We start from the raw sequence: 27,547 nt of genomic DNA, 5'->3' as shown, positions 1-27,547 counted from the left end.
CGAAACAGCAAACACAAACATGCCAACCCCTGGCAATGAAAATATCTGAGACTGCTTCTTTAATAAAATGCTGTCAACACGGCTAAATGAAATATTCCACATGAGAAATATATGCAAATCAAACGTTCGTTTCCCTCTCGATCTGTTTTAATTATCAGCAGCTTAAGAATTATTAAATGGCTTAGATCCACGGCAGGGCTGGTCAAATGGGATAAGCTTCCATTGGTATAAATAAGGATTTCATTACGGACGAATCCCTGAGCTTCCATTAGTGTGACCCTGTTTCTACACTACAACCGAGCGACCCGTGACTAAATGAAATTGCTCTCATTATAATCAACAAAGTTGTCTATACAGCAATACAGTTTGTAATACCCGGAGGAAGATATTTGTTAGCGTTCACATTTAATTCTATCTTATGTTTTTGAGAACGAAAGGATTTGAGCCAATGGCTGAAGCTGTAAAAGTCATGTGACTAAACACTGGAGCCTTAGGAAAATTCTCATGAGTGAACTGTTGGTTTCCAAAGTGAACCAAATACATCTTCCATTTTTTGTCAATATTCGTGTTGCCGTTTAACGTAATTGCTCAAAAAAATTGTTAAATGGTCCAATGTGTCACTTTTTGGAAGATCAATCGACAGGAATGCAATATTAAATGTCTTCAGAGAGCTTAAATAATTAAGCGTTATGTTTTTTTAACCTTAGAATGAGCTATTTCTATATCTACGTAAATAAGTTATCTCCTTCGGCAAAGAAGTGAAAATGTGATGACATCTTAGTCCTGTGTCAGCCGCCGTAGTGCTTCGAAAGCTAGATGCCGTCAAATTTCAGTTAAAAAATAGCGAGCGAAGACAAGAGATTCAACTTTCTCTGATTTGTTAATGCATTGAATTATGTCCACTTACGGTCAACGGTGATCTCTTTTCGCCCAAGGCGAAGGGAGTCTAGTGCTCTCCAATGCAATCAGTAAAAGCCCGGCATTTATCACTGAAACAGCTGTCAGGGATGGCATCACGGCAGATATAGTAGCGCCTCAGAGTCCAACAGTAAAGTGTGTTGAGAACAGCGTATTGATGAAGCGTACCGCCATCACGATATTCCCCACAGTGGGTCTATTTCATGCAACATTGACCGGGTATACGCTGTCTGCTCTGTTTATATAAAAAATACGCATCTCATCTGCGACCTCATGTAGTTCTAGAAGTGAGACAGCAAATCTGTGCATACTTATTGCTTTTCGCTGGAAATCACATTGACGATCAGGAAGGACATTTTATCTCTTTTGTCTCTTCAGGGATGATAATATCAAAATGCACTATAATGGAAAAAGACGGTAAGTGTATTAGTGCGTCAAAATCTACCAAATTACGGAGGCATTGTCTGTTTCTGTTTGTGGAAGCTGCTTGTTTAGGCTGAATTCAACAAATATAACACTCAGTTGAGGCATTAAACAATTTTGGATGAAAAATGAAAATTCGTTGTTGGCAACCTAAGTGTTTATAAGCCGTTGGCTGTCTTTGAATGTTCCGGTGAGTTGGAGCTATATCTATACACATGAAGCGTAAGTGTTTTGGGTTTGCTGACGTGCTTGAAGGGTGGATACATTTAAAGTGATAGTTCACCCAAAAATAAAAACATCCCATGTAGTTCAAAACATGTATGACTTTTGGTTCAGTGAAACACAAAAGAAGATATTTTGAGAAATGTCTAAGTGGTTCTGTGTCCATACAATGGAAGTTATAGAGGGACAGTGTTGTCTGGTTACCTACGTTCTTCCAAATATCTTCTTATGTGTTCTGCAGAAAAAACAAGTCATCCAAGTTTGGAATGACATGAGGGTGAACAATTTGTGTAAACTCTCCCTTTAAAATGATTTTTCCTTTAAGCAAGACAAAACTCGTACCTGTAGATTGAAGAGTGTGTTGAAATCTGGAATAACCACATGCTTGTCCTCCATCTTGCGGCGCATGTTTTTGATGGCGTGGATGGAGGTCTCGTAGTACGGCAAATGTCGGCGGCGATACGGGAACTCCTTGAGCCAATGACAGCATGTCTCGCACAGCTTATTAAAGACCAGCCGCGCAAGCTTCACCGAATCAATCTCTGTTGAGGGAAAAAATGACATGTTACATGTTGCACTACACATGGAAACACAAACACGCTGAGCTGGGTCGATTTCTGGTGACTAAGCGGCCATTGTTTCATATGTCCCAACAACCACGTGCGCGAACAGACGCGCCGTTTTGCGTTCGCGAGCCAAACAGATTTGACTTTAATATCATATTGGAAAGAAGAGTGATTAAATGCAACGGAAGTGGGATTCAGAATCGAGGACAGTGAGCAAAAGAGGCCATCTGCCAACTGAGAAAGAGATAGAGAGAGGGGGAGAGAAGGTGACTGATGATGGGATTGTTCCAGCTCGGGTCTCTGTGGGAAAACGCTGACGTTCCTTCGATGCGCCCAGTCTTTCTTCCCACCTGTGAACTGTATGGTGTTTTTTCCTTTCACAATCATTTCTAAAAGTGATAATAGCAACGGGTGTCTATTAAAGGGTTATTTTGATAAAAAAAGATACATCTCAATCATAAAATTCAATTCCATATAGTGTTGTTATTGCGGTATTAGTTTTTCATACTCATTAAACTAAGCGTAATGCAGTCGTGTTTGTGTAAAGATGCCAACCCTCCAGGTAAAGTCCCAGATTTGCCTAATGGAGTTTTCTCTCGCTTGTGTACGATTAAACAATTTTTCCAAGACAGCATTTTCCTTTCCCTTTCAGCCCATTCTTCCCACAGCTGCTTTGACAGGCGTTTTTAGTTTTGCGCGCAGAAGAAATACCTTTTAGATTGTTTGATGGCTGTAAAGGCAGACGTTACAAGCGCTTTCCTCTTCTCTTATCGTTTTAGACAGTCTCTCCGTCTGTGTTTCTCTGTCTCTCTCCCTGACGTCTCCATGGGCACGGAGTCTAAATTTAATCTGCCATCTCAGGGCTGTGCTGGTGAACAGTATGTCCTGCCTTTGCCCTGAGACAGACGTCTGTCTGATGCCCAACGTACAGAGGAGGCGTGATGCCAAGCTTTCCTACTTCTACCGCTGAACACACTTTCTGCCTGCTGGGACACATCATATAGTGTCTAAACGACCAAATATAAAATTCTTAGTTGACTGTCTTAGCAGAGGATACCTCGACTCAAGTGAAGTTCTTGCACCCTTGACAGCGTTTATATTCAATTTGGGTTGGGTTCACTCTGGCCTTATAAATTCACAGGCCACTGAGGAACGTTTCTGAGAGTAGCAAGATATATTAAGTTCTTTTTCAACACGTAAACACTCTGACCTGTTGTAGAATACGCGGCTGTATAACAAACACATAAACAGGGCGAAATATAAATGAGATAAGGCACGATAAAGTGACAGGCTCCTTAAACGTGAACGAATATTTGTAGTCTCTCAAAAAGTAAGTCTTGTTTTTTTATAGCTCTAAAAGTCTATACAGCAGATGTGAACACTTTCTACACCAGCCAAAACTGCATGTCGCATATCCAGACGTTCCCACCTCAAATGTCTCTGCCATTTTTATTCGAATATAGAAACATAAGAAAGCAATTCAGGCCACAGTTAAGTAAGTATGTGACCTAAATTTGCAGTTGAATAGGAGGCTTAAAATTGTGCGCAATGGCCTACATTCAGATCAAATATTATGGGATCACTACACGATAGCAAACTTCAATAAAGATCGATCCGAATCTCTGGAGCTACTGTCACTTCAAATCTTATCCTCTGGCTCACGAGTTTCAGGGAAGATAATGGGTGGAATTGTGGCTGTTATGTTGAAAAAGCAGCACATCTGTTTTAGTATATGATGACATCAGGGATAGCTGACCAAATGTATTCAATCTCACGTGATTCCAAACCTGTATATGACTCTTTCTTCGGTGGACCACAAAAGAAGATATACAAAGAAATGTCTCGTTCTGTGTTCAGCAGAAGAAAGAAAGTCATACCGATTCGGAATGACTTATGACTGTGCGTACACAAACTTAAAGGATCAAATCTATAAAGTTTGATACAGCAGGCCCCCGGTCTGGATGACAGATCAACACAGCTATGCAATCCTGGCTACGCAAATCTAAACACTTTAAGACTTCATTCACTTTCAGTCATTTGTTATGCACGTCACATGTTTTTATTGGACATCTATAACATGTGGCGAGTTAACGGAGCACTCACGAGGCAACGTTTGTGTTTCGTCCTCCACGCTCTTGTTGAGATGGTACATGGAAAGATCGCTTTGCAGGATACTATCGGCTGTACCACGGGCCAGAGCTGCAGCCAAGGAGAAAGGGCAATTACTGTAAAAGAGAAAAGTGAAGAGAGAGAGAGAGATGTTAAAACATCTGTTCAGTAAATCATGGAAGCATTATGCAAAAGAACACAGTCAGTATTAGATTCCATTTATCCCTCAGTTTTCTTTTTTATAGGGGAGACAGAGCAGTCGTTTAACTGTGAGATGATGAGTAGGAGGCAAGAGCATTATGCACAGGTCAAAACAGAACACATGCAAGCTTTTTCTTTTACGACCGCTTTGCACTGATATTGTCCCACATATTGTCCCAAAATTCCTTTTGCGGAAAAAAAGAAACCAGTTTGGAACGATGTGTACATATTTTTACAGAACAAGTTGAGGAACAAAAGTGAAAAGCTACATTTTATTTCCACGCTTTAAACCGTGATCTTTACTTCTTTGTAACCACTTTTGTGAGTCTCCTTTTAGGTCTCTTTGCTCTAATGGCTTCGGAGACTGAGGAGAGGCACTCTAAAACTAGCATGACCCAAATCCGCTCCGACCCTCCAAAGCGCTGAGAGCCAAGACCCTGCTTGATCACTGAAAATAAATACAACTGCACATTACGAAGACAAGAGTCGGCACTCTGCACTTAAAGACAAGACCTGACATCCACATAAGAGGATTTTATAAGAGATGATTGTGGGGTTCTCATCCAAACAGAGCAGGAATCTTCCCATGAAACAACTCACAATGAGTTTGAGGATGAGGATTAGAAATCTTGTGTGTCTATCCGACAGTTTTATCATGTCATGAAGACTGCACGTAAAATCTTGCTTTAGTTAGACACTGCAAATCATTTCATTTTCAGTAAAAAAGGGTGATTTTGAAAAGATAAAAAGTGCTTCGTTCTCATTGATAGCCAAAGCCAAAATGAAAGTCACCAAAATATTTCATAGTTTTAAAGCTCTAAATATCAAAAACACAATAAAATGTTCAGATAAAAATGTTGAATTTGTTGTTTAGCAAAAACAAACGGGTGTCAAATCTAAGTGGCTACAATTATCTGGCGATCAGAACAAATTGATCTCAGTGAATAAATATGCCTTAGAATGGTCTAAACGTGTGTGTCTTGGAGTGTGTCAATGTGCCATTTCCGTCCACCCTGTGTCTGTGAGGGGCTTAATGAGCACTTGCCAACATTCTGTTGAATTAATAGCCTCAGCTGTGTCCTGATGGGAGCGGATAACAGAGCTATCCAATAATGTGATGTCCTAATCCACAAAACATTTATTATGACATGTTCTATTTATACGGATTGTCTGGAATGCATCATGGATTATGTATAAATAATATAATTTTTTGAGCACAATTAAATTGGCTTTACAAGTCATCCATACTTACTATCTTTAAAAAAAAATATTTAGTTAATTAAGTTAACTTTATAGTTTAATAGTTGGTCAAAGTTTTAATGGTTAAAATGACACATTTTGTCAGAAACACTTTGTATTTTGTAGTTTTAAATGTTTTAAATATAACTGTAACCACAATTAAATACATTTAAAATGAAAACAAAGCTCAAATATTAACGCTTACACATATAAATTATGATTAAGAGAAACACAAAATAGATTTTTCCCATGTTCAATTTTGTAATAAACTCATTAAAATAGAACCATGAATACAAATTATTCACAAACATATAGATACTATGTTGTTATTTATTACAAAATAATCACTGAATTAAAATGACCCCTACATGAACCACTCCTGAGCAGCCGTGTTAAAATTCACATGCATGTGTAGCTCTCACATCTGCTCTGGTGGTCATAGCAACATGAGGCTGTACAACACTGACATCTGACTGACATGGCTCCTGTGTAACCATGACAACCCAGGCAGCAGCGCCTTGCACAACGTGGGCTGTGCCTTGACGACAGGTTGCGAGTGATGTTATAGTGTGGCAAACAGACGTCCGCCCTCAAGACAGAAAACACGTTAGATATTGGAAATCAGAGCAATCTCAAACACACACATACGCACAAGCCCTGCAGACAGGAAGGTAGAAAGTGGAGCATTCTGAAGGACACCTCAATGACGCTCTGCTCTAAATGAAAAGATCCAGCAGAGACATGAGAACGAGGAGAAAAAACTAATAGCTGACAGGTTCCTTCAAAACAACAGCAAACTCACTTCATATAAAGAAGTATTAAAAGACAGTACATTCATCAGAAATAACTTACAATCTATATCTCTATAATCTATTAATCCATTAATCATATCTACCTGTATCAATATACATATCCATATCTCTATATCTATATTACCATCCATTATATGTATACGTATCTGTCTATTTATCTTTACCTATACACCTATATCTATTTACCAACCCATCTACATTTATCTTATATAACCTATCCTATACAGTACATATTGTATCTATCTGTATTTATATACCAATCAATCTGTATCTATATATCTCCATCTATATCTATAAATCTATTTATATCCCTATATCTATCCAACTATATATCTAAATCTATCTTTATAGACGTATCCCTCTATATCTATAATCGACATATTTCTTTCTATTCATTTATATCTATATACCTTTCCATTAGCATTTATCCTATATATCCAATCCTATACATGCAGTATCTATCTGTATCAATATATCACTCTATGTATGTATGTATGTATGTATGTATGTATGTGTGTGTGTGTGTCTGTCTGTATGTATGTATGTATGTATGTATGTATGTATGTGTGTATGTGTGTATGTATGTGTGTATGTGTGTGTGTCTGTGTGTATGTGTGTCTGTATGTATGTATGTGTGTGTGTGTGTGTGTCTGTCTGTCTGTATGTATGTATGTATGTATGTATGTATGTATGTATGTATGTATGTATGTATGTATGTATGTATGTATGTATGTGTGTATGTGTGTATGTGTGTGTGTATGTGTGTATGTGTGTGTGTCTGTGTGTATGTGTGTGTGTATGTGTGTATGTGTGTGTGTCTGTGTGTATGTGTGTATGTGTGTATGTGTGTCTGTATGTATGTATGTATGTATGTATGTGTGTATGTGTGTATGTGTGTATGTGTGTATGTGTGTATGTGTGTATGTGTGTCTGTATGTATGTATGTATGTATGTATGTATGTATGTATGTATGTATCTATCTATCTATCTTTCATTCCCTCTTTCTATCTGTCTTTCTATATCTATATATACCTATCCATCTTCATATCTACATCTATTATTCCAATTTACCTTTATTTATATCCATCTATGTCTATAATCTACATCTATCTATCTATTTACCTACAGTACCTGCCTATCCATCTGTTGGAATCTGTCTGTCTGTCTGTCTACCTACATACCCATCCACCCATCAATCAAAACGTTTTGATGTATAAATATAATTGCATTATCGGAGCAAACCGTCATTTGAAAACGAATGACCACCGGTGTGTATTACTGTCCATCGTGACAGGATCATTATAATAAGGGATGACGATAAGGGACAGAACAGTGACGGTGAGGAGCAGTGATGAGGGAGAAACCGATGGCCTGAGGAGGGGACGCATAAATATAGACAGAAATAGGAGAGAGAAATGACACGCCAATAGCCATCACATTCTAGGATCCTCCTCCGCATTTCCATTCATAGAAATCCTCAGCTCTCTCTCTCTCTTTCTCGTTCCCTCTCCTGAACGCACGCATGCAGGCGTCACCACCTGAGCGGGAGGGGGGCCGAGGTGGGGGATTCTGATTGGCCGAGGCTCTCCAGCACAGCTAAAGTGATCCAATAAGAGACGCCTGTAAAACGCATGCAAAGGAATGAGGATTACAGAAGAGCCATTTTTGTCCTCTCAACCAAGTTACAAAAAAACACATCTTTCTTTATCTCCAGATTTTAAAGTACTGCGCGAAGTGACGTTACTGAGATCTGAACAGAAATAGGCTTTTAATGGATACTGTGCCAGATGAAGCTCGAAATGAGAGATGTTATTTTGATGCGATATCATCATGTTCATGTATTTCATTACAACTGTATGGACCAATCAGCATTCAAGACCAGAAAGATCAGTTTTATATCAAATAAATGATTAGACACACATATTTTCATTGTGTGTATGTCAAGGAGATTTATTTTTCTTTCCTGCAGTCTAGTTTGGTATGCATGTTAACACACCTAAAACATGTCACACACAAACACCTCTCAAGGGGTCTTCTACACCTGCATTAACATCCAAGCGTCCTTGAATATGTAAGACCCCTCAAATCCTCAACATCACTTGTGTGTGTGGTGTGAGAGAGAGAGGATTTTCCTTTTCACACACAGCTCCTCCTTTGAGATTTACTTCAATCGAGCGATCGGTGATTAACCGTGATTGTGGTGTGCCATCATAATGAAGTGTAATTTATTACAAAGGCTAACTGTGTGTTAAATATGCCTACCATGATTGTTGGAATGATACATCATCAAGAAATTCGAACTACGTAGTCATTAATACACCCTTACGTTGTTCTAAATACATATGGCTTTTATATTGTCGTACGTTTGCGTGTGTTACGCAAAGTGGTGGGTGAAAATGAGTTTGTGGGTGCCGGTTGACAAGTTGGTGTGTGTATGTGTGTGAGATGACTCAATGGATATTAATAGCAGCGTGCAGGATTAACATCAACAAAATCTGCTTCTTGTCCAGTACTCGTTCTCTCTCACACACTCCCACACATTCTCCCACACATACACCCACAACCATACACACAGCACTAAATAAAGACTACTGCTTGTCCTGGGTCAAGGACCAAAATGAAACCCCACTTTTCCCATCATTCCTCTCCTGCTCTGTTAAGCGCTTCGGAGTCACGCTTTCCAACGGGAAGGGAGGGAGAGAGAGGGAGCGATACCGTCATCACGCCCACACATCTCGTTAACCCACACTTGGCTGACGTCGCACAGGTTGAAAAGCTTTGCATACCTTTGTCGACAAAGTGAGAGAGTGATGCAGAGGAAGAAAATATGAGAAGACAAAGAGGGCATGAAACAGGCCGTTATCAAAAAAGGTTGCTTTGTGATGTCACAGGAAGTGTTCGTTATCTCAGGTAACAGATAGAGGCTTTCCATAGCGTGCTATAAAATAGGGTTCATCTCCTCACGGCCATTTATAAAGTTTTGCATGCGGCGTACGAAGCTAAATGTTGCAGACTGTTTTATGAGTGCTTTTTAAGAGTTGGTTCTCAATGATGAGTATGTTAACTAGAACACAACACAAGATGAAACAGACTAAAGCTCATGTGTGGGAATGTAGGCCATCGGCCCTCCAAACTGTCCACAGACATGGTTGAAGTGCCATCTGGGCACCTTCTCTCCCTGGCAAGGCTGCTTCATGTCCGAGTCCGCAGTGGGGCAAAAATCACAGCGGCTTGTAACCCCGGGCCGGACCACTGCCAATGGAAACTCCAGGGTAGAATCTGACATTCTGTCCACCACACACACACACCTTCTTACCTTGACACCTAACAAGGGTCCCTAAATGTTCCCAAAATAAAACCTACATAACCTGCTATGTGGATTATTTAGAAATGCTATGGATACTAAATATATCAACAGGCAGATGGGTATGAGCAGTGAAAAGATATGTAAAAACATCAAGACATTAAAGCTGTCAGGACAACGGATATTAATTACATCTCATACATCATTCTTACAAAAAATGAAAATGGCATGGGCTGTGATTGGATTTCCAGATGGGGGATCGGCTGTGCCGGAAAGTAGAAAATCCTAAAATCGGTTAAATGTCTAAATAAAGTTGCATATTCGTAATCCCATCAAGAATATTAAACCATGAGTATTAACCAGAGGGGGAAATATATCTTATAAAACATGTCATACACGATAAAGGTCAGGACTAACCTTAGTTAAAAAATGTACAGTGTACAATTACACTGAGGTCAATGTAGTCAGACTAACAATTCTACAGCCATAAACCTGTCCAATCTGTTGCTAGGTGTTACTAGGCAGAGGGTGTCATAGAAGAAGGTCTTTGAATGTGTGGTATCTGGATACAGCCCAGGAAGTGTTAATGAGGTGCAGTCAAACATTTTGACAGCATATGGATTTCATCTAATGAAGCTACTTCTTAAAAGACAGCTTCTGGTAAGATCGTTCAGCGAGAGGGGATATTACAGTACGTCACGTTTCTTGAGTAACAACTTCTGGAATATTTGTTTTAACCCCACAATGTATTTGCCAAACAAATGGTTTTAAACAAATAGCTTAGGCGGGGGTGGAACAGACTGCCAATTTCTTTTGGTACTACTGATATTTCTATTTAGTTCCGCAACTATTTACTTTTTACAATAATACTAACATTCAATAATACTTATCAACTTTGTCAACAAATTTACAATGATGAATATTTGAAGAGTTTGGTTCCAAAATGAGATCCTGTTTTTTATTGTGCTGTCCGATTAATGTCAATCAAACTGCAGTTGGTTTGTTTTGATTTGAGCCATAATAACTCAAACAATACAGCTAACACAATAAATACATATTAACATCACAAATAAAACATTTGTTTTTTATTAAAATGGATCTTTTGAACCAAACTCTTAATTTAGATACCAAATTATTTATTATTATATGTATTTATCTTTATATATTGTTAGCATCTACATTGATTAAATGGATCAAATAACTCTAACGTGCAATCATTTCAATATAACAGACAGATGAGTTCTCAGGCTATGATATCTGAAATTCTGAAGAGTAAATAAGGTGAGCCATTTAGGCTATGAAATGAAGAGTCTGAAGTCTATTTGAGAGCAGATGGCCTACTTGAGTCATAGAGGACAGAAAAATAGGCTTTAGTGACAGTCCTACGGCACACTTATTTTCTCATAGCTTTCAAATTCATATTCCACTGCACCCTGTTTACCGTATCTATTGAAAAACAATTTCAATTGGCCTTACCAATAATCCACACTTTTTAAATAATAGATATATTTAAAGCATTTAGAAAGCATTTCCATAAAATAATTGTCGCATCCGTTTTAAATAGCCCGACATTGGGCCGATTGACTTTATGGAGTTGACTCTTATTATCGAGAGAGTTAATCTTTGTGTCCTTCAACTGTAATAGTTGAGCAGAATAATTTACAATAACTTGTTGCAGAGTAACTAGGGCACTTGGACAGACGATACAATTTGACATTTACATTTATGAATTTGGCAGACACTTTTATCCAAAGCGACTTACAGTGCATGTACTATACAATTGTTTCCGACTATGTGCAATCCCCTGGGCTGGAACCCATGACCTTGGTAAATGCTACCGCCATGCTCTACCACTGAGCCACAGGAAAGCATACACTTTAAGTACACTTATAACCCAATGAGAGTGGCATCTGTGCAATGAAACACTCTTCTTCTTGTTCTGCCCAAACCAATCGCGTTGCTTGGGCCAAGGTTGTCTCCATGGCGATGATGATGTTCGGTTCTTGAGAGGAGCCGTTTCAAGCGACTCTTGAAAAAAACCCAACATTTCTGTTGTGAACTGCCAACAAATTAACCTTAAAATAGATACTAAACGCAGCATCTTCATGAAGGAATCCTATCGAGAGACAAAGGACAGCATGCTATTGAAACGTGGTTGCGATTCTCACGTCTTGTGACTAATTCATATTAGTCATTTGTGTGCTTGATCACAAAACACACAAGAACCAATAAGATTTAAAGTTATCAACACCCCACCATTCCTTAACAACGATGGTTAAACGCTGAACCATAGGAACTTTCTGTTTCAGTTCTTTAAGACTACACAAACGTTTGAACAAAACACAACAAACCGAATATTTATAACCAATTTAAGAATGTTTAAGAAATGTTTTGAAGATTTAATTATCCATGTAAGATTTGAAAAATATTAATAATAATAATATGGCGGTGAAGCAATTCAGATGTTGTGATTAATGAATCTAATTTAAAGCCATAATAAGACAAAAAGATGCTTCAGATCTTCAGAAGCTAAAATAATTTCAGCTGAATTATTAACTAAAGACTAAAACAGTTTGATTACTAACATTCCTAAGAAATATCTTCCTTTTCCCCAAAGAAATAGAAAATCAAGTTTGAACTGTGGGGTAATTTTTGCACAGATATCTTTAATTTTAGGTTCTTTCTGACAGTATTCTCTATGTTATATCACGCAGTAAATTGATGCCAGCATTATATTTGTCACCAGTCAACTGTATTAAATGTATGGTGACCGACTTATGTCTGGGGCGGGTGCGTTAAATGTGCTCAAAATGTGAATCGCGTTAACGTTCCATAACACGTTAATTATTATGAATGCGTTAAATGCACAGCCATGGTGATAAATAAATAAAACTGCCAGTGCATCTGGACCAGTGTTTACATCTTGCAATATGGTCTATATTACATGTTTTCTCTCACAAACATATTGTTTCATTTCAGAAGATTGACCAGCTGAAGTTATTTTGATTATTTTAATGATAACAAACCACACTGTACCTTTAAAAAAAGAATAAACTGCTAAATCATTGTGGGCTCGTTACAAATCACCCGTTTCTCACACAAACACAACCTCTTGCCCTACGGTACATTATTCCAACCTTGGATTAATTAACAACCTAATACACATATTACCGTTTGCACAATTTTCAAGCTCCATTTGGCCTATGACAGGCTAAGAGTCTTCTCAGAAAGTAGCCAGCACTTCCGTAGTGACTTTTAATTTTGGAAGTCAATGTGCAGGAATGAATCAGTGACATGTAGATTATCACCCGATACGCCAATGATTTCTGCAAGATGGCATGAATGAGTGCAAGGAAAGCATGACTCCTCCAACTGCACACAATTGATGATCTAGTTATATATTTAATAAAGAATTGTAATTAAAAACACCACACAAACTGTAAACTCATGTTGGTAAACAAAACATAATTGTCTTAATATCTGTTGTGCACTTCAAGCCGAACGCGCGCAACTCAAGTGCGATAGATGCATATTACACAAAGGTTCAATTACCGTGTGTGTTTTATTTTAGCCCAAATCAAGTATGCAATTATTTTCTTGAGAGTCTACCCTCCGGGCGTCCCAATTACACACCGGAGACAATTATTGAGCGACTCCGTGATTGTTTCTCATCGTAGAGTTGACTTGGCAGTTTGCTTGCTCTTAAGAAAATCTTACTGGAGAATGCGGCCCTCTTTGACCCGACGCTGAACTTCAGGTGAATCGATAACATTGCCGGCTTACTTCACTGAACCTAATCCACATCCTACTTTAAAACTAGTTACGTTTCTCCCTTGTCGCATGTGTGGCGAATGAGTGTGTTTAACGTCACGTGCCTATTTGTTTTTGAGTGGGGGTGTCCCACTCCTATTATTTTCACAATGCGCACGTAAATGCGTGTCGACAGGAAGGAGATTCATTTTTTGTTATTTTTTCGTATAAACAGAGTAGATTGACAAATTTGCTTTACTCTGAAAGGAGTAGAAAACCAAAACCTAGAAAAACAACAAAAGCGACCACAAATGTAGCCTTGAAACAATGCTGGTTAAAATTCTGCTGCGGTTTTTGTAGGACGAGTCAAATTTGCTTAGAAGGACGCGTGAGCCTGGCTTGTGTAATGCACCAGCTGGTAAATCTGTTGTGTTTAGCAGCGAGATCATCTTGGGAAAAACCTGCAGAGTCACAATGCATGCACGAGCAAAATTATCAGTTCTCACGTGTCTCAAAGAAAACATCTTTTTATAGAAAAATCAAGTCAATGGGGGCCAGTGTTGTTCGGTTACCAACATTCTTCAAAATATCTTCATTTGTGTTCTGCAGAAAAAAAAAGATAAGTAAATGATGACAGCATTTTTGCGTATTTTCACTATCCCTTTAATAATAATGTTTAATAGGGTCACAATACAATACAATGTACTGTTGAATGTTGATAGTTACTTGAAAAAATCTGTCATCATATATACACCCTCATGCTATTCAAAATCTGTTTATGACTCTTTCCACAGTGGAACACAAAAGAAGATATTTTGAGAAAGGTCTCCGTGGTTTTGTGTCCATGCAGTGGAAGTCAATGAGAGCCAATTTAGTTTGGTTACCAACATTCTTCAAAATATCTTCTTTGGTGTTCTGCAGAAGAAAGAAAGTCAAACATGTTTTAAACGACATGAGGGTAAAAGTCGATGTAGATTTTTTTTAACCGTTCCGAAAACGAAAAGCAATATCAATCATTGGTTGGTGGACATGTGCAGTATATAGGCTTTCCTTTTCAATTATCCCGCTCCAAGAAGCCCCCCAAAATCTCCATTTCCCCCCTGCCTTAAGTATCAATATGATTCACAACATGAGCCCCACGGGGGTCTGAATTATTCACTGATGAGTAAGAGAGAGAAAGGGGTACGCCGTGGCACTACCCGGCACTTGACTGCAACACAGTAGCTAATCGTGGCGCTTTGGGGCGGCTCTGGTCGTCAGAACACCGCTTATTATGAGTCAGCCTTTACGCAGTACGTTCTCCCGGCGCTGACAACTGAAGGCCACTGCAGAGGCGGACCGGGTGCAGCATGCTAGCTCCAGTCGGCTAATAGCTCCCTGTGACTATGAGGGCCCACGCTGCCGCGGTTTGCCTCTTCCTTGTCAGGGTCTTTGAAATGGCATAGAAAAATGCTATCGTGCCTCATGTTTGTCTAGTCGTCTAGGATGGTTTACTCGCGGTGGAATATAAAGGGTGAAAAGAATGCAGCTTTGCAATTCAAAACAGGACTAATGCCGTATACACCTTTTGTTTTTTTGTTGGTCATGGAAGTTTCTGTGATGGCGGTTGTAAAGAAACAATATGAAGGACACCGGTCAAAGCGACAAAAGAAAACACCATTTACTACACACAGTGGTGAAAGTCAGACATATTGGTTTAGAATCCGAGTTTCATGGCAACTTGCTGGGACCCCGAAACACACACACACGCACATATTGCAATACAAGGGCCCAGTCTGAAATGGATCTCCTGTTGAAATGAAACGAGTCGCAGGGGGCCGTTCCAGTCTGAGGGGGTGGTGAGCAGGCAGCAGAATGTCTCTCCGCAGGGGGGCGGGGGTGCTCGGCTTTGTGTACAGGGCGAGCAAAAGTCTGGAAAGTCAACCGCAGGGCCACTATATTAAATATGTAGATGCTGGTGTCGTCAATAATGGAGATTTTCTCCGAGGTGGCATAAGCTCTTGTCACACTACACAAGTAAAGTGGGTTTGACGGTCCAGAACTGGATCATAGTGTCCACCAAATCCCTATCACGTCCTGACCCAGATGTGAAGTTAGACTTATTTTAAGGATGCTGAATTTACCTACCTCTGGATCTCTCCATCAAATGTCGCATTGCAAACAGGAGTTACAAAAAAGATTACAGTCACATTTAAAGGGACAGTTCACCCAAAAATAAAAATTCGGTCATCATTTAGTCTCCTTCGAGTTGTTCCAAATCTGTACACATTTCTTTGTTCTGATAAACGCAGAGAAAAAGATTAAACAAAACAGTTCTTCGCCACCATTTACTATCTTTGTAAATTTCTTTGTTCTGTTGAACACAAAAGATGATATTTTGAAGAATGTAGGACAGCAAACGGGACACTTTTTTCTGGGGCACTTTTGACTACCATTGTTATTTTTCCTACCACGGTAGTCAATGGGGTCCAAGAACTGTTTGGTTGCAAGCATTCTTCCAAAAATCTTTCTCTGTTCAACCAACCAAAGAAATGTATACAGGTTTAGAACAACTAGAGAGAGTAATTTGTGATATCATTTTCTTTTTCGGGGGCAACTATTCCTCTTACATTCACTCAAGTAGAACTAAGTAAGTGCACTCATCAGTGCTCCTAATGCCATGACCCAAAACTGCAATTGACTTTTGTAACTACCGTAAGACACTTCAAAAAGAAAGAACTGAATGTTTTGATGCATCTTAAAAATGCTTTTGCGTCCAAATCCACACGCAGCGCACTAAGTGCAAAGATAAGTGCTGTGTAACGTGCAGAATTAGAGTCTCAAAAAAGGCCTCTTGTGAATCGGACTGTAATTTCAAATCCCTCCAGGTCTTGGGTCAACTCTACTTGAGATTGAACCTACAACCTTTGTGATAGCAGCCTAAATTGTTAACCATTAGGCTACCAGCGCACACAAGAGTGTCTGTGAGCTAAAAAGCTCCAAATCCAGAGAAGCAGTAAAATGTAGGTCACTTCTGCCTCCACACAGCCCCAGTTCCAAAGCCCAGGGACTATAGGTAGAGAGTAATGATCAGGGGAGAGGATACACATATACACCAGCACACTGTATTGGGTCATCTACTTGTGCTAGTCCACTTTCCCCGTCCTTTACAAGGTCACTTTCAGAGGTCGCTTAATGAAACCAGAACACTTTTCCAAGCGTGTTGATCCATATCCATTTGGAACCAAATATGTTACTTGGAGTAGCATCTTAAAAAAACAGGTTAGTTACATGTGCGTTGATGCAATAAAGCTGCAAAAAGTTTATTCCACCAAATCTAGTCACAACAAAAATGGTCAGAACCTGAATTCATTTTCTTACATTTAAACTATCAAACGACTGACATAACATCTAAAAAACATTTTTTTAATGAACATATTTATTGTTAAGAGGTAAAAACTGACACAAAACTAAACTCATAAGCAAACCACAAAATGAAACTCAAATACAAAGTGCAATCGCTTCAGGTTTATGCAGGTCTGAACAGAGCCTCACATAAAACTGCTGGGGAAAAATGCTGCTCGAAACTCATAATAACAAGTCGAGCAAAGTCGGAGAGGCAAAACGGGGAAGGGAGAAAAAAGCAAGAGAGAAACTACTTTTACAGAGCCAGATTGAAGACATCAACTGTCTGGATTAAGAAAGATTAAATGTGCCTACTGCTGTAGGCATGCTGCTCATAAAAATGTATTTTAGAAAGCAATTTAAAACATGCTTCTCAGCACAAAACATTGGCACGCTTCTTTAACATTCTTTACTTATGAATGCGATTAAGATGAATAGAAAACAAACTACATTAAACACTTATCAGGAAGCACACAATATAATACAATAATAACAATCCATACTATTATTTTATTGTTGCATGCCTAAAACAATTCAACTGATATGAGTTTTCTTTTGCATTTTAAATAATGGCACAACTGCTCTATCGGCATTAATACAGAAAAGCGAGAGGAAAACACTTGATGCATCTGATTTTCTATTCAAAATATTTTCATAAAAAATAATCTGTATTAATATTCAAGACATATTCAAACAAGCAAACTTCGTGTACTTGAAATATCTAGGGAGATCAACATGTGTGCACATACAGTCCCATTAAGCCTCTGGCTTTTTCTCCAAGTAGAAAGTACAACAAATGTCATGCTTGACTCTCATAAAATGTCCCTTTTTTATGTACCTTTAATTTCTTATTGGAAAACAACGCTCACCATATTGGTTCTAAGCAAAACAAGCATTATAAAACTCAAGGTCCCCCATCTAAAATCTGATTGGATGAGCCAGTTGGACCTAAGCCTACAGACCAACATCAATTGAACTCTATATTAGTGAGCAAAGTCGCCTGGCAACCATAAACATCCTACAGTGAGGCTGATGAACCACAGCACTTGTTTACGGCGTGTTTCATTGATTAAATAATAATTTACTGAACATCTGTCTCTTGTATATGATCATAGAATGACCGAAGACATTTGTGTTAATGTATAGAGCTTCAAATCTACTTTAAAGGTCCAATGTATGAAATTTTGCGGCATCTAGTGGTGAGGTTGCGATATGTAACCGATGGCTACCTCCACCCCTCCCATAGATATAAAAACATTTTGGGTAATAAAACAAAACGCTTCATTATGTAAAGCCTTTATACACCTCGGAAGACATAGTTATGTACATTATATTGTATTTCTGTCAATAATCCTTCCAAATATTTGACATTTAAAGGCGGATGTCCGATTTCCGAATCACACTTGTTTAGACAAAGAGTACCAAAACAACCTTGTAGACGATCAGCAGTAAGGTGCACAGTGCACAGGACGGACATTAGTCGAGTCGAGCGCTGGCGAAAGATTGGGGTGGTGTGTTTGTTTTGATGATTTGAATATCAACAACGGCTATGAGAAATCAGACACCCTGCCTTCAAAGAGTATTTTCCAAAAGGCATGTGTAATCCTACTATATTGCTGCTTCATAAAAACAACAAGCCACTCAAGGTTGTGAATTAATCCACCGTGTTCTACAACACAACTTAACCATGGTTTATTGCTTGAATGTACTGCACCAGGAGGCCTACTAAAGCTAATCTGTATGCTATTTGCATGACTTCTGACCTCAACAATATTGCAATGGGAAGTCCAGACCCTGTAGACCTCAGCAAGCGATAAATAAACTGCATCCGCCATGGGCATGTGGAAGAGACAAAGCTCTTTATTGCAGAACCTGACCGGGAGGGTGCTTGTGCTGGGTTCGAGCAGGCCATGTGGGACAGCGCTCCTCCGCTGACGTTTATGGAAGGGTAACAGTGACGGTGCTGGGGCAACCCTTAGTAATCCCAGTACAGCTTGATGATTAAGGGATTACCACAGCAAGTCGTTTTCCATCCCAGGAGTGCCGTTGCTCGTAGAGCTGGTCAGCAGGATATAGAGAGACAGAATGAGGCTAAATGAGGTGAAGGGAAGACGGGGAAGGACAGCGAATGATGAGATTCACACTGCTTGTTTTAACACCTTGGCATGGGACACTAGTGGGAGAGAGTGATGTACGGTAGAAAACTTGCACACTCCCTCCGTCAATATTGGGTGTGAAGGGCCGGAGCAGGCAACTTCTGTTTACTGTCTGTACTAGTCTGAAAAATTATAATTAAGATAAGCATTAACTAACCATAGAATTGTCACATCTAGATAGTTTTTGTTTTGAAAGTGAAGCCCCATTATGTACAAAATAACGTAAAAAGAACATAACAACAACACTATGGCTCTTTCAAATACCATACTTGATTTAAGATTTCAAAGCTTTGCTATTTCAAACACACTTCACTCTTAAAGACTGAACTTGGCCTTTTTAAAATGCATTGGACGTCATGGTGCACCTGAGAGCGCCAGCGCGAAAAAGAACGATGGCGAGCCCCCGTCCAACCCACTCAGCTTAATTGCTCGGCGACTGCGGAGACGCAGGAAATCCATCATATTTCCATTCAATTAGCCAGACGGCAGACTGAGTGGAGGTGACAGCCCTCTTTTAAACAAATGAAATACAGCGAGAAAAGACACAACCTTGGAGGACCTGTGAGACGAAACACAGCTGGCAGTGCAGCGCAAGGGGATGAGATGCTGTGGTCAGAGACTTACGTAACCTGCAGGCACAGGTGCTTTTTTAGTGTAATAGATTAATAAAAGCTTGTTAATGTGAGGACAAATCCTAGGAAACGCAAGCATTATAGCCCATTACACAAACCCAAATTCAGACCGACATTTTAGAGCCAGATGTAAACTGACATGTACTTTGAGACATCTGTCTGTGAAGTTTTCTTTATCATAGAGCTTTTATTTTACAGCCTTATATGCTGGTAGCTTCCGAGCTTTGTGTTCTACACTATGAAATGAATTGTTACGCTGAATTTAATCTTGAATGCTGATTGGTCAAAATACAGAATAACAGCATTAATCACTTTCATGTTGGTACAGTGTATATACATATATATATATATATATATATATGTTAATATATATTAATATATATCAGTTTTCATATCATTGCCTTGAAACCCTTTCAAGAAACCATCATTTAAACAAAACTATTAACAATTTCGGTAATACCCTATTATCAGGCCCTGTATTGCTGTGTATACAGTCTTGAGTCGTGACTATATTCACAATATAGCACAGCTTCTCATATTGCTTAAACAATACATGAGAACACTGAGAGCTCCACGAATTTATTTAATTAACACTGCATATAGGAATTTATAGTCTGTCTGACATTTGACCTGTGTTTTGACTTGCATCACCTTATATGTTTTGCTTATAGTCAATGTTTTCTTGTACAGCTGCTTTGTAACAATGAAAATGGTCAAAAGCGCTATATAAATAATGCTGACTTGACTTGACTGATATCAGAACAGTGAAAACAACAAGAAAATCTGGTCTTCGGCTCTCTAATTCACTACTGACCTCCCAAGCGGCACGTTTGGGAAAACGAAAAAGAGAGAAGACCTTCAGCTAATTAAGACCTTCAGCTTCCTAATTAATATGTGGCCCAGAAAACATCATTCACCGAAGTGCAAATAACGGCTTAGGATGCGGATGGTGGTTTATAAGTAATGATTTGTGAATCCTTAAGGAGCCCTCAGTCTGCCTTGTTTGTCCCAGTGTAGTTCTAAATTTGCCCGTGACTGCCAAGGCAGAGTCTAGTTCATTCTGCCATCAGGCCAGATAAAAACAAGAGAAGGGGAGCCACACAAACGCTTCTCTCGAGTGTAGGCTCTAATCACAGCGGAGATGAACACACAGGCCTAGAGCTGATGCCTCGCCCAGGGGAGGCAATGGGCTGAATTGATTTATTGATCAAATATTCCTCAAGTTGTTTTGTGGTTTCAGCTGCGAGCTATTACTCAGAAAATGAAATTCCATTACGGGCAATACAAGAGCAACAGGGGTTTACAAGGATCCTGGAATCTGACGGTAGTCTAAATGCTTTCTGCCATGCATGGAACGAGCGAAAGGCCAGAGGTATAAGCAAGTATGCAAAAAAATGCATTGCATGCAAAATATTGTGTACGTAGTCAAGGAGGTAAGAGAGTATTATGCAGGCAGCTAGATATTTTATTTGTTTTATTTATTCATTTTCACGACTAGAACTTTAACATGGTACACAATGGATGCTGGTTTTGAGCCTGAATAAAATCTAAATCTGATTATGGCTCTACAAAAGAAAGTCTGTATGTGATCGAAATGGGTTTATCAGAAGCGCAGCTGCTGTCAGAGTGCTCGATGAGGAACGGCGCTCTAATGCCGTGCCAAGAGGCTCGCGGTAACACTAACCCGGACGAAATATAGCATCCTTTCATCTAGACAGCACCTGGCCGCAAATGCCTCATCTGTTTTGATGTAAACAATAAGCTATTGCATCTATTTGTTGGGCTTAATTGTTGGATCGGTGTCGTCATGATCAAACCATCTAAGGAGTCTATGATACTCAACAAAAATGTAATAAAAAAGGCTTTTGTAGTACACATTCAACGTGCATGTTATTCCTAAGAAACAAATCTTGTCCAAATCAATGTCCAGTGACACAATTAGTGAAATCTATGGGTGAGATTGTGAATTGCAACCAACAGCTCACTCCACCCCTCCTCGCCCCTCCCTTTCGAAGCACTACGGTGGCTGGACTAAGAAGTCCTCACGTTTTCACTTCTTTGCCGAAGTAGATCATTTACTTACAAATACAAGCAGTTTGTTCGTTTAGGGCTACAGTAAAACACCATGGCCCACGGTGTATGTATATAGAAATAGCTCATTCATTTTCATTTTACATTGCATTTTTGTCAATAGATCCTCCAAAGAATTACACAGTGGACCTTTAAAAAGGTTGTGTACCTGTTGTAAATTTCTTTACCTTCTGTACCTATTTAAAAGTGCTTGAGGGTGAATTTGACCTTCAGCATCAATGTTTCGGTCACCATTTGTCACTTTCAAAACTAAATGTTTCCCTTTTTTTGGGTCGAATTTACAAGATGCGCTAGTATTTCTTGTAAAACAAAACGCGTATATTCACATATTAGTATTTTACAAATCCTATATTATAATATTTCAGTGTATACTTATAATATACTGTGTGATATTTCATGTCAATTCAGGGCACCTATGACATCAAAGGCAAAGGAACATGACCTTACACTCTCCAGAAATCCAATTGTAAACCATGAAAATGAAGCCCAGAAACAGTCCTCAATCTACCTCAAGAGAAATTTCCGCTATCACACACGTGTAGAAGAGGGATATGACATAACAACATGCAAATATTTTCCCTGTAACAGATACTTCCTCTATCACGGATTCTCTGAAACAGCTGTGTGCTGTAGTGTGTTTCCTCACTACAGGCGCTCCCTTGAGCTTTATGTGTGTTGATGTGTTGCGTGTCTTTGTGTGTGGGCACTCGCGTGTGTGTGTGTGTTTTGTGTAGTTTGTGCATCTCTTTATGTGTGTTTTACAGCTGCGAGAGACGGGGCTTTAGGAGAGCATTCTTCTATCTATTAATGTCTATCAGGACTCCCCGTAGGCTCGGAGGGCCCGCTCACCACAGGAGGAGGAAACAACCTCCCTTCAAACCTCCATTTTTAGCCTTGATATCCAACACACATCCCTGTATAACAGTGAACAACAGCCACAGCAGACTTAGCTAGATAACATCACTGCCGGCTTAATGTCAACCAAAATATAATGGATATTCCTGTTCAGCGGGTTCAAACAGCAAAATTATTTTTAAGGGCTTAAATAAGTGATTTTACGCATTTCTTCAGTGCATTAAAATGGCGGATAAATTAAACTATACAATTTTATGTTTTTTTAATGCTGATAATCAATCATAAAAGCAGATATTATTATATGAATCTGTCAAATAAATCCTGTTTGCCTTCCGTTTTTATTTATCACTTAACGTCTGATACAGAGTGTAACATGCGTGCAGTGAAATTCTGGCATCACATTATAATAAACATAACAGATGGAGAACTGTTTGGTACTTTTGGAGTCTGGCAGACAAAAAATACATATTAAATAAATTAAATCCAATTGAAAAAGAAAGCCCTAATATCATCTGGTTCCTCTATTAAAAGAATATTACATTAAAACTAATTCATAGAAAACATTTATTCACTCTCATGTCAATCAAATGTGACTCATTCGAAGCACAAAATAAAATATGTTGAGAAATGTCTTGTGATTTTACAATGGAAGTCAATGGGATGCAATGTTGTTTGGTTACCAATATTCTTCAAAACATCTACCTTTGTGTTCTGTAGACAAAAGAAAGCCATACAAGATCGGAATGACATAAGGGTGAGCACAAAATGAAAGAATATCCTTTATGGGTGAGCAAACCCTTTAAATGAGACCATGAGGACAAACCTACCCTTTCTAATGTCACGATAAATCGGCCATAGATAAACCACATTGAATTTAATGCCTCACCAACTCATTGGCCGATAAACTGTATTACTGTAAATGATGCTTTGCTGACATTCTCATACGTGTGGAGGTCTGACTCACCACTTCTCTATTGATTGACCCTTATTAAATGGTACCCTGAATTGTTCCCCAGTCGAATGACTCACGCCACCGGTGGGTTGCCACCATCATCTTATCAACACGGGCTGAATTTGTAATGAATTCTGATTTGCTGTGCCGTCACCATCCTCCCCCTTTTTTCCTCTTTCCCTTCCACGCATGCACACACAGCCTCCCGGTCTTAACTCGCTAGAACAAAGGGGATCTCCACTTTTCTCCCAGGACTATTATTAGATGTTCAACCCAGAGACAAAATAATCACACGTTCAGCTGAATTACAGCACAGGCAGCGGAAGTAAGGGAGCTTTCCTTCAGAGCGAAGATTAAATAAATTAAATCCATGTTTGTTATAGAAGATGTGAGTCTGAAATTCATTTCCACTCAATGTTCCTATTTTGGTGTGTTATAAAGTTGCCCATGCATGTATTAGACATGTAAAATAGCAAAAATTAAAGTGTCGGAACGAAGATGCTTTCTATCAAAAAGCGAATGCACACCCAGACCTGCCCGAAATGCCTCGTCTAACCACACCACCACAAATCTACATCCGTTCGTGGTAAGATTGGACTAAGACCACTCAAATGTATACGCAAGTAAGGTGGGCGTACCTGTCAGTACAATTGCTTTGGAACCTGATGTTCTGTAAATAATCCATAAGTTTCAGAGAGGCAAAGAGGATATACAATGATACATGCATGGTAATTGGAAAATACTGCGTTTTTTAACCTTAAATCGTGTATACACATTGCATTACATCTAAAACAAATGATAATATTTGTTTTGGCCATTTCATATGACCCCTTTAAATGAATGCACAGAAAGACTCTGATTGTAGATGGACTGCAAAATAATTGCGCATTCCAGTGCCATAGGGTTTAATCAATCTATGTCATGCTAAGGTCATTCACTTTAGTACACTGTCAGACAAACGGTAAACATGCATCAGTTTAGACTGAAAGAACCATATTATCCTGAAAAGATATATTAGTCAAGGTCAATAACCTACATTAAGGAGTTCTCAGCAGTATGACATGGCAACCTGCTGATGACATTTGAATGACACTCAAACACAGGAAACAATAACGTCTTTGTGGAGATCCAAATTGGTTGGAAACAATCCTCTGCAAAAATGTCTGTAAAATCTGTATATCGGGAGGTCGGCTCAAATGTATTGAAACCCATTAAAACAATGTCAAATACTGAAATACTAAGAAAACATGCTCTGGGGATTATTGAATATTTAATAGAAAACTCGCAATTAATGAATGTAAATATGAGTACAGTGGTCGTGATTATAGCCTTAAGTTACTACAACCCTACCACTGCAAAATATACTCCATTAAATCCAATCTGATAGATTTTGTAATCAACAAAACAGTTTATACAATTCGGAAAACTGTCTGGCCATTTAGATGCGCCATCCATTCAGACCCATAAGATGCGCAAGAGAATTTCATGCTCATAAAGGTTCTTATGCTGGACTTGAATGACCTATTTTTAGCAAGCCGCTGACATACTTGAACAAACGTAACCCCTTCCCACAAATCTCGCACAGACGGCCACATATCGCGATATCACGCCGCTCACTGAACGTGTAGCATGTTCACGACTGAGTATAGACGAAGCTGAACAGGTGTGTCGCGGCATATAGCGACGAAGCACAGCGCTGCCGACATCTTGAGGTAACCGTGTCTTGCTAGAAACACGCATGGAACAAAAGCAATCTTGCTCAGTTTAACCGCACTGGTCGACATACCCCCATGCTTTACGCTCGCTATAATGGCAAATGATGGTGCAGCATGCACGGCATGCAGTCAGTCGTGACAGCTGCGTACATAACGGTTCGTTATGTATGCAGCTTCGAAGAACGGATTATTGCGTGACGATGATTGTGACGTAACGCTACGCATAACACGGGGGTCCTCGTACACTCATCAGACAGAAGAGGAGCAGGGCAGGAGTGAGGGGGAAAGGGGGTCGTGGAAAACGGAGGGTGTAGTATAATATAAGAAATCTGCTCGCATACGTGAATGCATTTAAATATATATAATTATGTTTTTATAGTCGTCCCGTTAATCCTTTAATATCGTCACCATTATTTATTATAGCACACCTGTAGCCGTGAACATTGACGTTACAAGCTACACATTTATCAAGTGATCCTTGTAAACAAGATAACTTACACACCGAGTTTAAATATACTAAACAGCTGGCCAAAGGCAAAAACTTTATCCATGTTAAATGTGCGAAACATTATTCTAACGACTGATATCACACGGAGCAACGGCAAGTATGTATGTCATTGAGTATATTCACGTGCTTTATTGCCATACAAAATAAATAAACGTTAGAAAAACGGCGCATCCCCTGTTGCATTTACTATCAGGCAATTCTCCGAGTTGAACGCGATCCGATAACCAAATGATGTGTCCTTAGCCGTCTTTGTTTATATTTAAATGACAGAGCTCTCCGAGGCTTACAATAACACGTAATATAGCAGCATATGCACGGCTAAACATAAACGTGCCTCATATAAAGTGCATGATCGCAGCGGTACTTAACTATTTACACAGGTGCTGGAGACACAGGTCGAGGCATTCCCCTTCCACCTCGTCTTCCGAGATGAGGTCCGTCAAGGGGCGCATAGGCACAGGTACGTCCTCCTGGAGAGGTGGCCTCATCTCCCGCAGGAAGAGCTCCAGGAACCTCTTGAAGGTTTTGTCCTCGTTGGCAGAGCCGGCCATCGCTTCTCATTCCTGGAGAGACCGGAGACAGCTGGAGCCGGGCAAGAAGTCTACACTACTTTGAATCATGAGCTGGAGTGACTCTCCGATCGCGCGAGTTGGGGAGGGCGTGCGCGCGTGAACGGAGAAGGACTCGCAAAACAGCCAGGCGTGACGTCAGTAAGGGGCGGGATAGGAAGGATAACTGAAGGGATGGATGTGAATGATCCTTTATCAAATGATGAAGTTATGATTAGAATCTTCTTAGATTCAACTTTTAGTACACGTGCAAATGCCAACATTTCAGTGACGGTAAAAAGTAAAAGGCATGAAATATTTGCTATTTTATTATATCGTAGGTCTCGATCGGAATCCAAACCTGCTACCAAGTCGGTGAGGGAAGTCGGACGCGATGGAAGAAGGTTAAAGGCCACGACCCCTAGCGGCCGACACCGCACAGATCATAAAGCTCCGTTATGCGTTTATAAATCGATTTCCATTGCACGTCTTTCTGTGTCCTCGATCCTCGAATGCAGGAAAATAAAGTAGGCATAGATACAACAAAAACGCACGTGTATAAAAAGCGCAAGAATGAGAAATGTTAAGAATGCCAATTTTGGTACACATAACTTTATAAGTTATAACTATATATTCCTTATAAGGACTGCAAGGCCAGCTGACGCAGTTCCGTAAAAGAATGTCGTAAATAGAGCGCAAAAAGCCTGTGACGTAACCAGCCCGCACTGTTGGATTTGCTTTTTGTCTACGTTGAGATCAGCTTGTTGCACGAAAGGCACAATAAAAAAACATCATCTTTTATTTATCTAAAAAATGTGTTTCTTGATACATGAACCTGTATTTAACACAAGAGATTTCTAAGCTTTCCCATAGTTTAATGAAGGCATTAGGGGCAATTGTTGATGAGACCGCACTGTAAGTTAAGTTATATACTAACGGTACGCAGATTCATACGCAGCACGAAATCATTTTATTAGGCTATTAATAATACATTCAGCATCTAATTTACTTCCGTCAAACAGCTCTTTGGGGAGAATGTTAATGAGTGGAAAATGCGCCAAGTGAAGAGCTGATAGCAAACGTGCGTGTATATAGGACATCAGCTTAAGCTAAAAATAACAACTGTTGTAGATTTCACCTCATAGCTGGGATTTAACTCTTC

At 39.4% G+C, this 27,547-nt stretch overlaps 1 protein-coding gene across 1 annotated transcript in view; it reads right to left on the bottom strand.

The window, feature by feature from the left end:
- Positions 1 to 26,467, bottom strand: part of ppm1e (protein phosphatase, Mg2+/Mn2+ dependent, 1E) — a 33,826-nt gene extending 7,359 nt beyond the window's left edge. Inside the window, exons 1-3 of the mRNA XM_079449122.1 lie at positions 26,207 to 26,467; positions 4,233 to 4,354; positions 1,906 to 2,105 (exon numbers count right to left, since the gene is read on the bottom strand). Coding sequence (XP_079305248.1) covers positions 1,906 to 2,105; positions 4,233 to 4,354; positions 26,207 to 26,388 — 504 coding nt within the window. The 5' untranslated portion in view covers positions 26,389 to 26,467. The remainder of the gene's footprint in view (positions 1 to 1,905; positions 2,106 to 4,232; positions 4,355 to 26,206) is intronic.
- Between the last annotated feature and the right edge of the window lie 1,080 nt (positions 26,468 to 27,547).

This window comes from Barbatula barbatula, assembly GCF_947034865.1.
Source record: "Barbatula barbatula genome assembly, chromosome: 24".
NCBI classification, from domain to species: Eukaryota; Metazoa; Chordata; class Actinopteri; order Cypriniformes; family Nemacheilidae; genus Barbatula; species Barbatula barbatula.
This window is presented reverse-complemented; position numbering and strand designations above follow the sequence as displayed.